At 31.4% G+C, this 11,352-nt stretch overlaps 1 protein-coding gene across 3 annotated transcripts; it reads left to right on the top strand.

Annotated features, from left to right (window-relative positions):
- The first annotated feature begins 6,538 nt into the window (after window positions 1-6,538).
- Window positions 6,539-9,835, top strand: LOC121230436 (uncharacterized). Of its 3 annotated transcripts, XM_041115203.1 has the most exons (4): window positions 6,560-6,746; window positions 6,855-7,325; window positions 7,548-8,235; window positions 9,270-9,835. In XM_041115203.1, the coding sequence occupies exons 1-3, from the start codon at window positions 6,657-6,659 to the stop codon at window positions 8,214-8,216; spliced, it is 1,230 nt and encodes a 409-aa protein (XP_040971137.1). In that variant the 5' UTR covers window positions 6,560-6,656; the 3' UTR covers window positions 8,217-8,235; window positions 9,270-9,835. The 3 variants fall into 3 exon arrangements, with proteins under 3 accessions (XP_040971138.1, XP_040971136.1, XP_040971137.1); XM_041115204.1 differs by lacking the exon at window positions 9,270-9,835 and having other exon boundaries at window positions 6,539-6,746; window positions 6,879-7,325; window positions 7,548-8,377; XM_041115202.1 differs by having other exon boundaries at window positions 6,541-6,746; window positions 7,548-9,835.
- The last annotated feature ends 1,517 nt before the right edge of the window (window positions 9,836-11,352 follow it).

Genomic DNA, 11,352 nt, shown 5'->3' with positions numbered 1-11,352 from the left:
CAATTACGCAGGAATCAATACTGAAACATAGGTATCGATATTTCCCTTAAATGGTATCGATACCGATTGGAAAATCTATACCAAAGCAACATTCTGTTTCTCGTCTAAAAATTAAATCCCAAAAAATATCGGTACATTTATTAAAGTATCGATTATTTTACCCCGAGTATCGATACTCGTGATAAGGTGTCGATACCAAATTACAATACTGACTTCCTGCACAATGAAATATCACAGAGGTATCATTTTTAAAACCCGAATTTGATACCTCTACTCCAGACACAAAAAATACAGCATAATAAGGCAAATAATCCATCCCAATCATAAACCATTCAACATGTAACTAATACCTTGTCAAATAAACATCAGAATGACCACAATAACAGTTCAATCATCGAAAACATGTCTGTAACAGCCCATTTTTCAATGGTGACAGAATAGTGGTTTCGGGATCACAAATTTTTGTCATGTCGACCCATCAATTTAGTTAAGAAATTTTAACATTTAGATAACTAATTAAGGTAAAAGAACTAAATTGTAAAAGGTGCAAAATTTGTTAATTATTGCATTTAGATTTTATCAAATAACTTAATTACTAAATGAGGAAGGACCAATGAAGTAATTAAACCTTGGTAGGTGTGTAGACGGCAAAATGGAACAAAAAAATTAATTAATTGAGTGTAATTGATGGAAATTTTGTAAATAAATCAAATTTAAATAAAAGAAATTGAAAGAAATGGACATTTCTTCTTCATTTTTCTTTACCTTTTGCTGAAACACCATTGAAGAAGGGCTCCAAGCTTTGGTTTCATCTCCTTAGTGCATGTAAGCTCAATTCTCACATATTTCTTATAATTTTTATGTTTTTGAAATCGTTGCAACTAGGTCCAGCTAGACCGTACCTTCGTTTTTTATTCTGTCAAAAATTTTAGAAGTTGTCATTGATGAATCTTGATTGTTTTTTTTTTGTGATAATTATGTGTTTGAAGCTTTGATATAATTATGTGCTTGAATCTTTGATTGTGATTTTTGATTGTTTTGTAAAGTGACTTTATTTAGTTTTTAATTAAAGGATTAAATTGTTAAAATGTTAAAATCACATGGTTAATTAGTGAATAAAAGGTGTTTTGTGGACTATTTAGGAACCTTGAACATTCAGCTAGTATGCTGAGTTTTTAGAAATGTTTAATTTGATAATTTTTGGGTTAAGGGGCTAAATTGCTTAAATTGTAAAAGTTAGGGGCAATTGTGTAAATTTTAAAAATAAAAGGGTATAAATTGTAGAATAAATTAGAATATGAAATGTAAGATAATAATTGGAAAATTTTTCATTTTAGATCAAGACCTTGTTTGATTTATGTGGAAAAGGAAAAATTGTGAAATAGTCCCTAAACTTCTACAACTATTACAATTCAGTCCAGGTAAGTTCTTTTGGTTTGTAATTTAATATCTATATGAATTGTATGATGATATTATATGAAATAGTGGATATTAATTGTTCTATTGATGATATAAAGTTGTTTGGGAAAATGTTATTGAATTTTGATACTTGGGCCGGATGAACGCGAGATAGAATACAACTAAATGACGGCATGTTATGCGGGGATTGGAGTGGAGATTGATGTGGTATGATCTATATATTTTTCTCGAGTATACTAAGGTTCAACATTTGTTGTGAACCCTCGTGTTATATTATCTTGTCCTGGCGTGTTATGGGGGCGGATGTATAGCCTACGGGCTAGGCACTTAGTGTCGAGGCATGTTATCAATTGGATTAGATTTCATGAGCATTTGGCATGTTTCGGTTGGATTACTTATGTACTTGTATTTGTAAGTTGTTCATCAAGTCGTAAATTATTGTATTATAATTTGTTTAATGACTTTGAATGGCATGACATGTACTTGACATCTTGAATTGACTCTGTTGTGGGCATGTATGTTTTCTCGGAGATTATTATTTAAGCTTTGAATTGAAATATGAAATTTACCAATTTTCAATTGTAGATGGCAGGAGACATGTGTTGTTGAATCATATTTGATTTGATTGTTATATTTACTTCGATAAGATTTATTTCTTCTGTCCGTCGAACTTACTAAGCTTCAATAAGCTTACTTGTGTTAATTTATGTTTCTTGTAGATACTTTTGAAGGTTGGATGAGCGAATCAGCACTCAAGTTACACTATCCATCCGATTTCAGTAGTTTTTAAACGTTTATTTTGGATTATATGGCATGCAATAGGCTTGCTATGTCATTACTTTTGTTTTAGTATGTAAATATATATAAATTGTGCCTAAGTGTAAGTTGATAACTTATTGTGATATATGAATGATGGAAGATGTCTTTGATACAAACTTTTAGCATATGTATGACTAATAGGTTATATTGAATTGTTGTGAATTGAGATGCCTATGATAGGCATATTGGTTAGAAGTTTAAGTTGTGTGAATTGGCATGTTTTGCTTGATGATTTATATTGTTGTATAAGTGTGAATACTTGTGGTACCATTGAGGTTACATTGATTAGGCACTTAAGATGGTTGAATTAACATGATTTGAGCTTGTTTAATTGCATTTTGAATAGGTCTAATGGTTGGTAAATGGATTATTTAGTGACCAAAAAATCTTGAAATGGTAAACTTGATGTTTAAGGCTCATTTTGGTGCACACAGCCTGGGACACGGACTGCCACACGGCTGTGTGCTACAATAGTCTAAGACACAGCCATGTGTATTAAGTTAGTGTGTTACACGGCCGACGACATGGTCGTGTGTATTAAGTCAGTGAGTTACATGGGTAGAGATACGGGTTGGGACACGGTCGTGTGTCCCAACTTCAAAAGTCACACGATCTGGGGCATTCCACAGGGCATGACCACACGGTCGTGTGTCCCCTGTTTTTGAAAATTTTCATATTTTTCCAAATTTTCCTAACTTATTTCAAATTAGTCCTTAAAAGTTTTAAGATTATTTCTTTAGTCCCGTAAGCTCGATTTAAGCCTCATAAATGTAAGTTATTATTGTAAATCAATTACTTTGTGGTATTTAAGAAATTATATTGTAATGATCGTGATTTTTACCTGTTATTTCTGTTAACTTGTTGTAGCATTCCTATAACCCTATTTCGATGATGGATACAGGTTGAGGGTGTTACAATGTCTGAGTAACCAAGCAATATAACAATAACAATATCCATAAATGTTAAGAATAATTAAGTTACGCAAATAACCAAAACATCATGGCAACATTTATGCAATAGTTCTACCACATTGCCTTTATTTTCCCAAAACATAAACGAATAAATAAACACCTATGAATTAACATAAAAGACTTGCCTGGATCACCCCTCGGAACCACACCGCTCACACCAGAATGCTACTAATATGTGATGGATTTAAAAGAAGTGGGTGAGCTTGACGAGCTTAGTGAATGCCTAGAACAACTATCATACAAACAAGTCATCATGCATTATCAAAATATCCATTTAGCACAATTACGTCTCATCTTTAATATCATATTAGAGTTATTCATGCATTATTCATTAATTCATATACATAGTAATCAGATTCACTTGTCAACATATAACACATTTCATACCATTACATTTAAAAATAGTTTGGCACTTGAGCTACCATCACACCAAACATGTCCCAAGGCATCAAAGCCCAAATCACATAACATATATAGGTGAGTTCTCACAATCTTATGGCATGCCAACTATATCCAATGGTTTTAAGGTTCACAAGGCCAACATATCTGTTATTAACACACACATTTACTTACTGTTCACTGCACTTTATCTCTGCATAGTCACATTATAAGCATAACGTTTTCACTATCATGTAGCATGTATATCATGCCCACAATTAACTCTTTCTCAATAGCCATCATAAGCTTATTACACATATCACAATGTCACATTATAATCCACAAATTCACAACACATTTTCACATATAAAATCATGAGTATGAGAAAGCTTACACTTAGAATTTAGAGTAGGGGTTTAGGCTATTTTTAAATTCTCCATTAACGCAATGAATCATTTCCACAAGCAGCTATTCTAAACACTCACCAATTACGCTTTCACCGAAATTTGAAGCCCAAACTAGTCTTTCCTTAACTCGTAGATGGTCTTAATGAATTTGAAGCTTTAACACAACAAATCACACAACAACACATTCAAAAATTAGCTAAGGACTCAACTCAAGCAATCAAAAACATAAACATAAGTCAAGTTCTCAAGTAACTGAAATCTTCAACATAACAAACTTGATATCAAAATATCTCGGTCTATACTCAATCGTTTTGCCTAAAACCACTTCCATGCATCTATTTATTCACCTACAACTAATTCTCAACCTTTAAACTACGCAAAACTACTCAATTCATGGTATCAAAATTTTTGACATGTTTTTGGCAATTTCACAAAAATTCACTAAATCTTTAGAAATCTTTAATGAAACTTCAATGTAAATTTAGAAACCTTCTAATCATGTCACAACTAATTGAAAAACACTTTGAAACACGTTTTTACCCAAAATCCACCATTAATGACCTAATTTTTGGCTTTTATTTAAAACATACAATTTAATGGCTAAAAACTTTGTTTTAAAGACTAAATAACATTAAATACTAATGAAAAGACAAATGATTACCTTTGATGAAAGAAAAATGAAGCTTTTGTCGAAAATTCGAAAAACCCACAAACTTGACAATGGAGAAATCTATGGTTTTTGGGTGTTTTTCTTGGTATTTTAGGAGGTTTAAGGCTTGGATGTTGATAAAAATCAAAATATTAGAGTTTGGAAATAAAAAATCAATTGAAAGAGGCTTAGGAGAGCAAGAAACGACACAGCAAGATGAAGAGAAAACTTTAGTGAAAATAAGCTGCAAGTGGGGAGTTATTAGGTGATTTTTAAAATTTGGTAAAAATGTTTTATAAACGCACAGAATTTTGACCCTTTTACAAATCAATCCTTATTTCAAAATTGAAAGACTTTTTAGTATCTTTTCAAAATTTGATTTAATTTCCAAAATGTCATAGACATAAACATTTCTGAATACCATGCTAATGAAATTCCCGAACTCATTAAAGCTAAAATCTCTAAAATACCCTCATAACTTTTGGGACTTATTTTAGGGTGTGACACACCAACTTAATTAGGAAATTACGAAAATATTCTTTTGTAATTAAAAAAATTTTATACTATTTGAGGGTATTTTAGTCTTTTCATTTTAAGAAAAACTAACTAAAATATGTATATGGTGAAATTTAAACCCACAACAATTGTATTTGTATAACTTTAAATTTACCACTCAAGCAAAACTTTATTTTGATGTAATTTGTACAATTTCATTGTAATATGATTAAGTTATTATCTCCATTATTTGTATATCTATACTATCTATTAAGTGTTTTACTGAGTTGGTGTCACCCTTGACCAAGTCGCCAACTTGGTTAAGAAATTATAAGAATGTCCTTTTGTAATTAAAATATACAATTTAAGGGTATCCTAGTTTTTTTTAACAAATACCAATTAAAATATACATATGGTAAGATTTGAACCTACACCAATTGAATTAGTAAAACCTTAAATTTACCACTAAACTAAAATTTCATTTTAATACATTTTTATTTTAATATGCACATGTTATTATTTCTATTAGTTGTATAGCTATACTATTAAGTATTTTACTGAGTTGGTGCCACCTTCAATCGGGTCATCAACTCTGTTAAAAAATTACAAAAATGTCCATTCATAATTAAAATAAGTTAAACTATTTGAGGGTATTTTAGTCTTTTTATTTTTACAAAAGCCAATTAAAATATGCATATGGTAGGATTTAAACCTAATCCAATTGGATTAATAAAACCTTAAATTTATTGCTCAACCAAAACTTCATTTTGATACATTTTATACATTTTTGTTTTAATATGCACAAGTTATTATCTCTATTAGTTGTATATATTAATAATGTTGTTAATTGAGTCAGTGTCATAAGTCAACTCAATACTCATTCACAATCGTAGACAAATCATGATAAATAATTGTAATACATTTTGCATTGTTTATCTTATGTACTTGTGTGTGTAAATTTCGTTGTACTCACAATTTAATCAATTTTTTATTTTAATAAAATACAAATTTCGTATGTTATTATAATTAATTAGTTTCAAACCATATATTTAATTATTTATTGTATGTTATTTTTAAATTTGTGGTTTTCACATGCATAAGTGTATGATAAGATTTTTAATGTTAATAATAATGTTAATTGAGGTAGTGTCATAGATTAACTCGACACTAAGGTAAAATTGATGATAACATAATAATAAACTATTTAATTTTTTTTTTAATTTTAATCGTAAATATTTTATAATTATGAATAATTATTTTTTAAACTATACAAGTTTTATTGTTTATTATATGTTATTTTAAGCATACATCAGACATACATCCATATTCTGAACGTGTAGTTGCATGTGATTGGATTTGTAGTAATAATAATAATCCACCGCAGCAATAAAGCCCACAAACAAAAGTGGCCGTCCCGCTTTTGAAATACGGAATCAAAATCCCATTTCCACCGATTCCTTCATCCAAAACCACGCTCAAAGACAAGAGGGAAAAAAGAGTAAGTAAAGGTTGGAGAAAATGAATCCCATAGCTTCTGGAGTGGACAAAATAAAAGGGTTCGTTCACGACTTAGTTAAAGGCCGTGATTACTTATCTCGCCGCAATCCGGTATTTATAATCTCCTCTTTATTTTTATTATTATTTTTTTTTGTATAGTTCTTTCTTCCTCCCTATTTTTCTTGCATTGTTTCTAATATATATATCTATATTCCTAAGATTGAAATCTTGAAGCGGTTGCAGCGAGAATCATTTTCAGACCTCATGAAACTCCGAGAGCGACAAGACAAAGTCGAACGTTTACTTTCCTTCTACAAAACATCCAAAGAGAATCCATTCGAAGGATCGAATACCCTTTTGAGAGGGGAAGTTGATATTCTCGCAGCTGTATTGTTAATGTCCAAGGTCGACGACGAACATTGGGACGGGGTTGGTCAGGCAGGAATCAGAACTATGGTTGATTCCAGGTTTAGATTTGCAACCACTGTTGGGGGCAAAGATACCTTTGGGGTTGAATTCATGGCTAATCAGAAAAGGATTGAAAATAGTAATGGCGATGTCTATGGAACCCCACTCACGCTATCTAAGTTGTTCTATAAAGGAAGTGCTGGTGATTGGTTTTCTGCTATCGCAATTCCATTTGGAGCTCAGTTTAGAGATTTGAATGTTACCTCGGCCTCTTCCCTTCAGGTATTCCCTCATTATTCCCGGTTTCCAACTCACTGTTACTTTTTTTTATACTTGTAATGTTGAGAAGTGTTTTGTTTGAATTGTACAAACCATGTATTCTTGATGCAGTGTTGAGTACATTCCATTTGTTTGTATGAATTGCACTTCTTATTCCTGGTTAGTTTCCATAATTGATATGAACTTTTAGTTCTTGTCCTGAAATGGTTTTTATTTGTTTCCTAGGAGGAAAAGGGCCTCACTGATTTATCATTTGGACCACCTATGTTGCATCAGCATAATGGAGGTGCTATTGGGGTGACAGTGAAAAGATCAAATATCATTGCTTCGCTGGCTCAATCCTTCCGTGGAATGGGAAATGAACATTGCTTCAGTACGTTTGGACAAGTTGTTTGTCATCTTCCAATAAGATTGAAACTCTCATTTTTAGGCCTTCGCCGAGGGCCTAAATTGGCTAGTCGTAATTTCCGCCTTGGAGCCCTTGCGCTTCCGGTTGGATTGTCTAGATATCTTGAAGATGTTGATACAGTAAATGAGGCAGCTTTTATGCCTTCGGACACAAACATCCCAGAATCTGGATCTATTGCCCTAATGCTGGAGTCTGAACTTGATGAATACCAAAGACTTGGAGGTTGGATTGAGATGAAACAAACAAATTCGAAAATTTTACAATGGGCTGTTAATTTGTCTGATACTTCTGAAGATGTATTAGCTTGGGGTGTGAGTGTTGGGGGGGTTGTTGAAGGTCCTAGAAATTGGGACCACTTTCAGGTTGAATCCTATGTGAAACTTAACCTGGGTAAGAGATGTAGCTTGAAGCCCGGTATTGCTTATGTAGTAGATGGAAATTCCAGAACCCTGGCCCTTGCACTTCGATCTAACTGTTCCTTCTGATTACCACTTTCTCTGAAAGGTAGGAGTTTCTGAATTTTATAGGAAGTCTTGTTTTGGGGAAGTTCAATTTTGATTCAGGTGTATAGTTTGCAGCATCTATTTTAACCATTTTTTATTCTTTGATTAAGTTCTTCATAAGTTTATGTTGCAATTTTGTTGGAGCCATTGCCTTTTATAGTCTTAGAGAAGAACATGCTTTTCTTGATATACTCCATATTAATTTCAGGATGTCTATTTAATCTCTCTTGTAAAAGGATAATCCCATGACCCTTTCAAGTTTATGTATTACGATTATGAGACATCTAAGAAAATGGCCAGAGAAGAAGAATGAGACAATTGAGAAAGTTGCTATTGTGACCATTCAGGCATTTATGATCTTGCACCTGATTTATATCAATATGTTGAATTCCTTAGCGACAAACATGTTGTTCATTTGATTAGCCCTTTTCATTTCTTACCTGTTCTTTGGCCCTTTCCATGTTCCTTCATACTTGGATCAGGTTTATCTAATTTCACTAGGTTCAATTAGTCATTTTTTCCGGAAGTTAATTTGCTAATTTGCCTCACTTGTTACTATTTGGTGGAAGAAGATATACAGGTTTATGTTTAGAATTTTACCTTTATTGACAATACTCCGAAGGAATCAATCCGCCTCAAAAGTCTTAATAATGTGCTTAGGAGCTACTTTAAGGTAATGCAGCTTTCTCTAGCATCAATTTGTTGGAGATAATTATTACATGCGATCTGACATACATTATCGGGAAAGCGAAAAGCCCTGGTTGAAAATTACCAACTATAATTATGGAGTTATATTTCCAGACTAAGTTTTCACTTTACCATGTTACTTCAGATATCAGTAACGGTATTGGTCCCACTGAATTTGAAATGTTAATTACTTGATTTCCATTTTCTGTATGAGCTTTAATACCTTGATAATGATTTGATTACCTTGCTTGTGTTTATTAACTGATAATTCTTCCAAGCACTGTCATTCTCTTAATCATCTATGTTATACATGTTGCAACGTGTTTTTGACATTTTGTACCTTTTTAGGGTCTATTTTAGCAGCTGATGCTTAACACCTAACAAAATATAAAAAAGTTGCATGTCTTCAGAACCAAACTAGCTGGGCCTGTTATAGTTATTTATTCTGTAGAATAGCTGCTGGCACTGAGCCTTGTTGCTTGACTGTGCCCCAATTATTTTCCCAATCTTGACGACCGTAAGCTAAGGGGTTCTGCTGGAACTGCTTCGACTGGTATTATCCTTTGGTTGGAACAGCTTCTATGGTTATCTTCAAGACTAGGCCTGATGAAACATGGTCCTCAGATTGCCAGCAGGATTTATTATTTTTCATAATTTAATGTTCTCAGTGCTGATTTGCCAGCTTTCCCCAAGTCACAGTGGTGGCATAGAAAATCAATCACCTAACCTTGTTGCCATATAGGATTCTGATGGGTGAGACTACCCTAACGGTTAAAAGATCAATGCAGCAATGGAGAAACCAAAGTATAAATATACTCTTGATTGATGAACTTATAATAATAATAATATGTCATTTGTGATACTTGTACAATTGTTCAGTATAGGCTTTGAAAAAGGTTTTTTAGTTCTGTATATGTTTTTGTGCCTTTTTTGTCCTTTAGTTTTAGCTTAGATTTCATTGTTGTGAATTTATAGAAACTAACCAACCTTTATATGGTTTCAGACAAATCTGAACTTTTATGCCTTTACTGATTCAATCAGTTAGTATCATACCACATACGCCGTATCACTATAATATCATATTGACTGTTTATACCTTGATTTGAACCTTCTGAGTCCAATCACAACATCTAAATGTTTTCGTGACAAAATATGGCACAATTAAGTCAGTTTCTTTCATTGTATGGCATGATGAGAATGGATGGTATGTGATCCTATGATTGACATGGTGAGAGGAAATGATGATGCAAAAACTATGATCAATTTGGCAGCTGCTGTATATGATTCAAACTGTTTGATGGTTCTCCTGGATGGGAAGTAGTGTAAAGAGTAGGAGCAAGTTGGACCAATGTGTAAAAAGGAGGAACTATGTCGAGGAGTGACCATTTACTTGATACGGTAGTATTATTCTTATCCAAAAACTGTTCACCTGAAACGTGAAAATGCAACTAGCCTGATGACAGATTGAACTTGCCATAATTTGGTGGCTGTTGGGTTCCATCCTATTTCAAGGTTTAATTTACTATATCATTGTCGTTTAAAACATGATAAAAAAAAAAAGGGTGATCAAGAACTTCTACACTAATTGAGTTTTAACTATCAATCTTATTGTAATAATTAAGATTTGAGTTTGAGCTTGTATGTTTCTTTTTTTTATCCAAGGGATTATTGGTATAAGTATAAAAATACGAAGGTATTGATACTTATTAAAAAGGTATCGATTTTTGTTTAAATATCGATACAGTTTTTGGCATTTAAGCATATCTGCCTCAAATAAAAGCTCAATTACACTGTTCAAACAAAAAATTAAAATTAATTCATCGGTTACAGATTTAATCCAAAAATTTAATTTTGGTGCATGACAATTTTAAATTAAAAATAATTATTAATTATTATAAAAATTAACAATAATGCTTGAGAAAATATTCTCTAAACAAGTAAATATAACATGTTAGTTCAAGAAAGTACTCTACAATATGACTATTAATAGAATTATCAAAAAAAAATAAACATTTTATGCAATTTTATCTAATTATTCTAACATTTTATATATGTTGAATTATTCTCTGTCTAACATAAATATATATTCCTTTCATGTATAAATAATTAATAATATATATTATAATTTAGTTAAAATTAGTAATAATAATTTATAATAAATACTATGCAATTTCGATATTATTTAGTAAGTTAAAATGTATAGAAAATTATTTTTCATCAATAAAATTTTAAGATTATTTGAATAAAATTAATAAAATAACATATAATTAAATTTAAAAAATAAAATATGTCTTAAGATTAAATTACTATTATTAGTGTATAAAAATAACTTTTTAAACTTAAATAATATATTTATATGTTTAAAAAGTTATAAAATAATTGAATTGATTATAATTATTTTTTAATTATCCACCTAATTACTTTATTTCTT

The sequence above is a fragment of the Gossypium hirsutum genome, chromosome A06 (genome assembly GCF_007990345.1).
Source record: "Gossypium hirsutum isolate 1008001.06 chromosome A06, Gossypium_hirsutum_v2.1, whole genome shotgun sequence".
NCBI classification, from domain to species: domain Eukaryota; kingdom Viridiplantae; phylum Streptophyta; class Magnoliopsida; order Malvales; family Malvaceae; genus Gossypium; species Gossypium hirsutum.
Note: the sequence above shows the minus strand (reverse complement) of the source record. Positions and strands in the feature narration are given on the sequence as shown.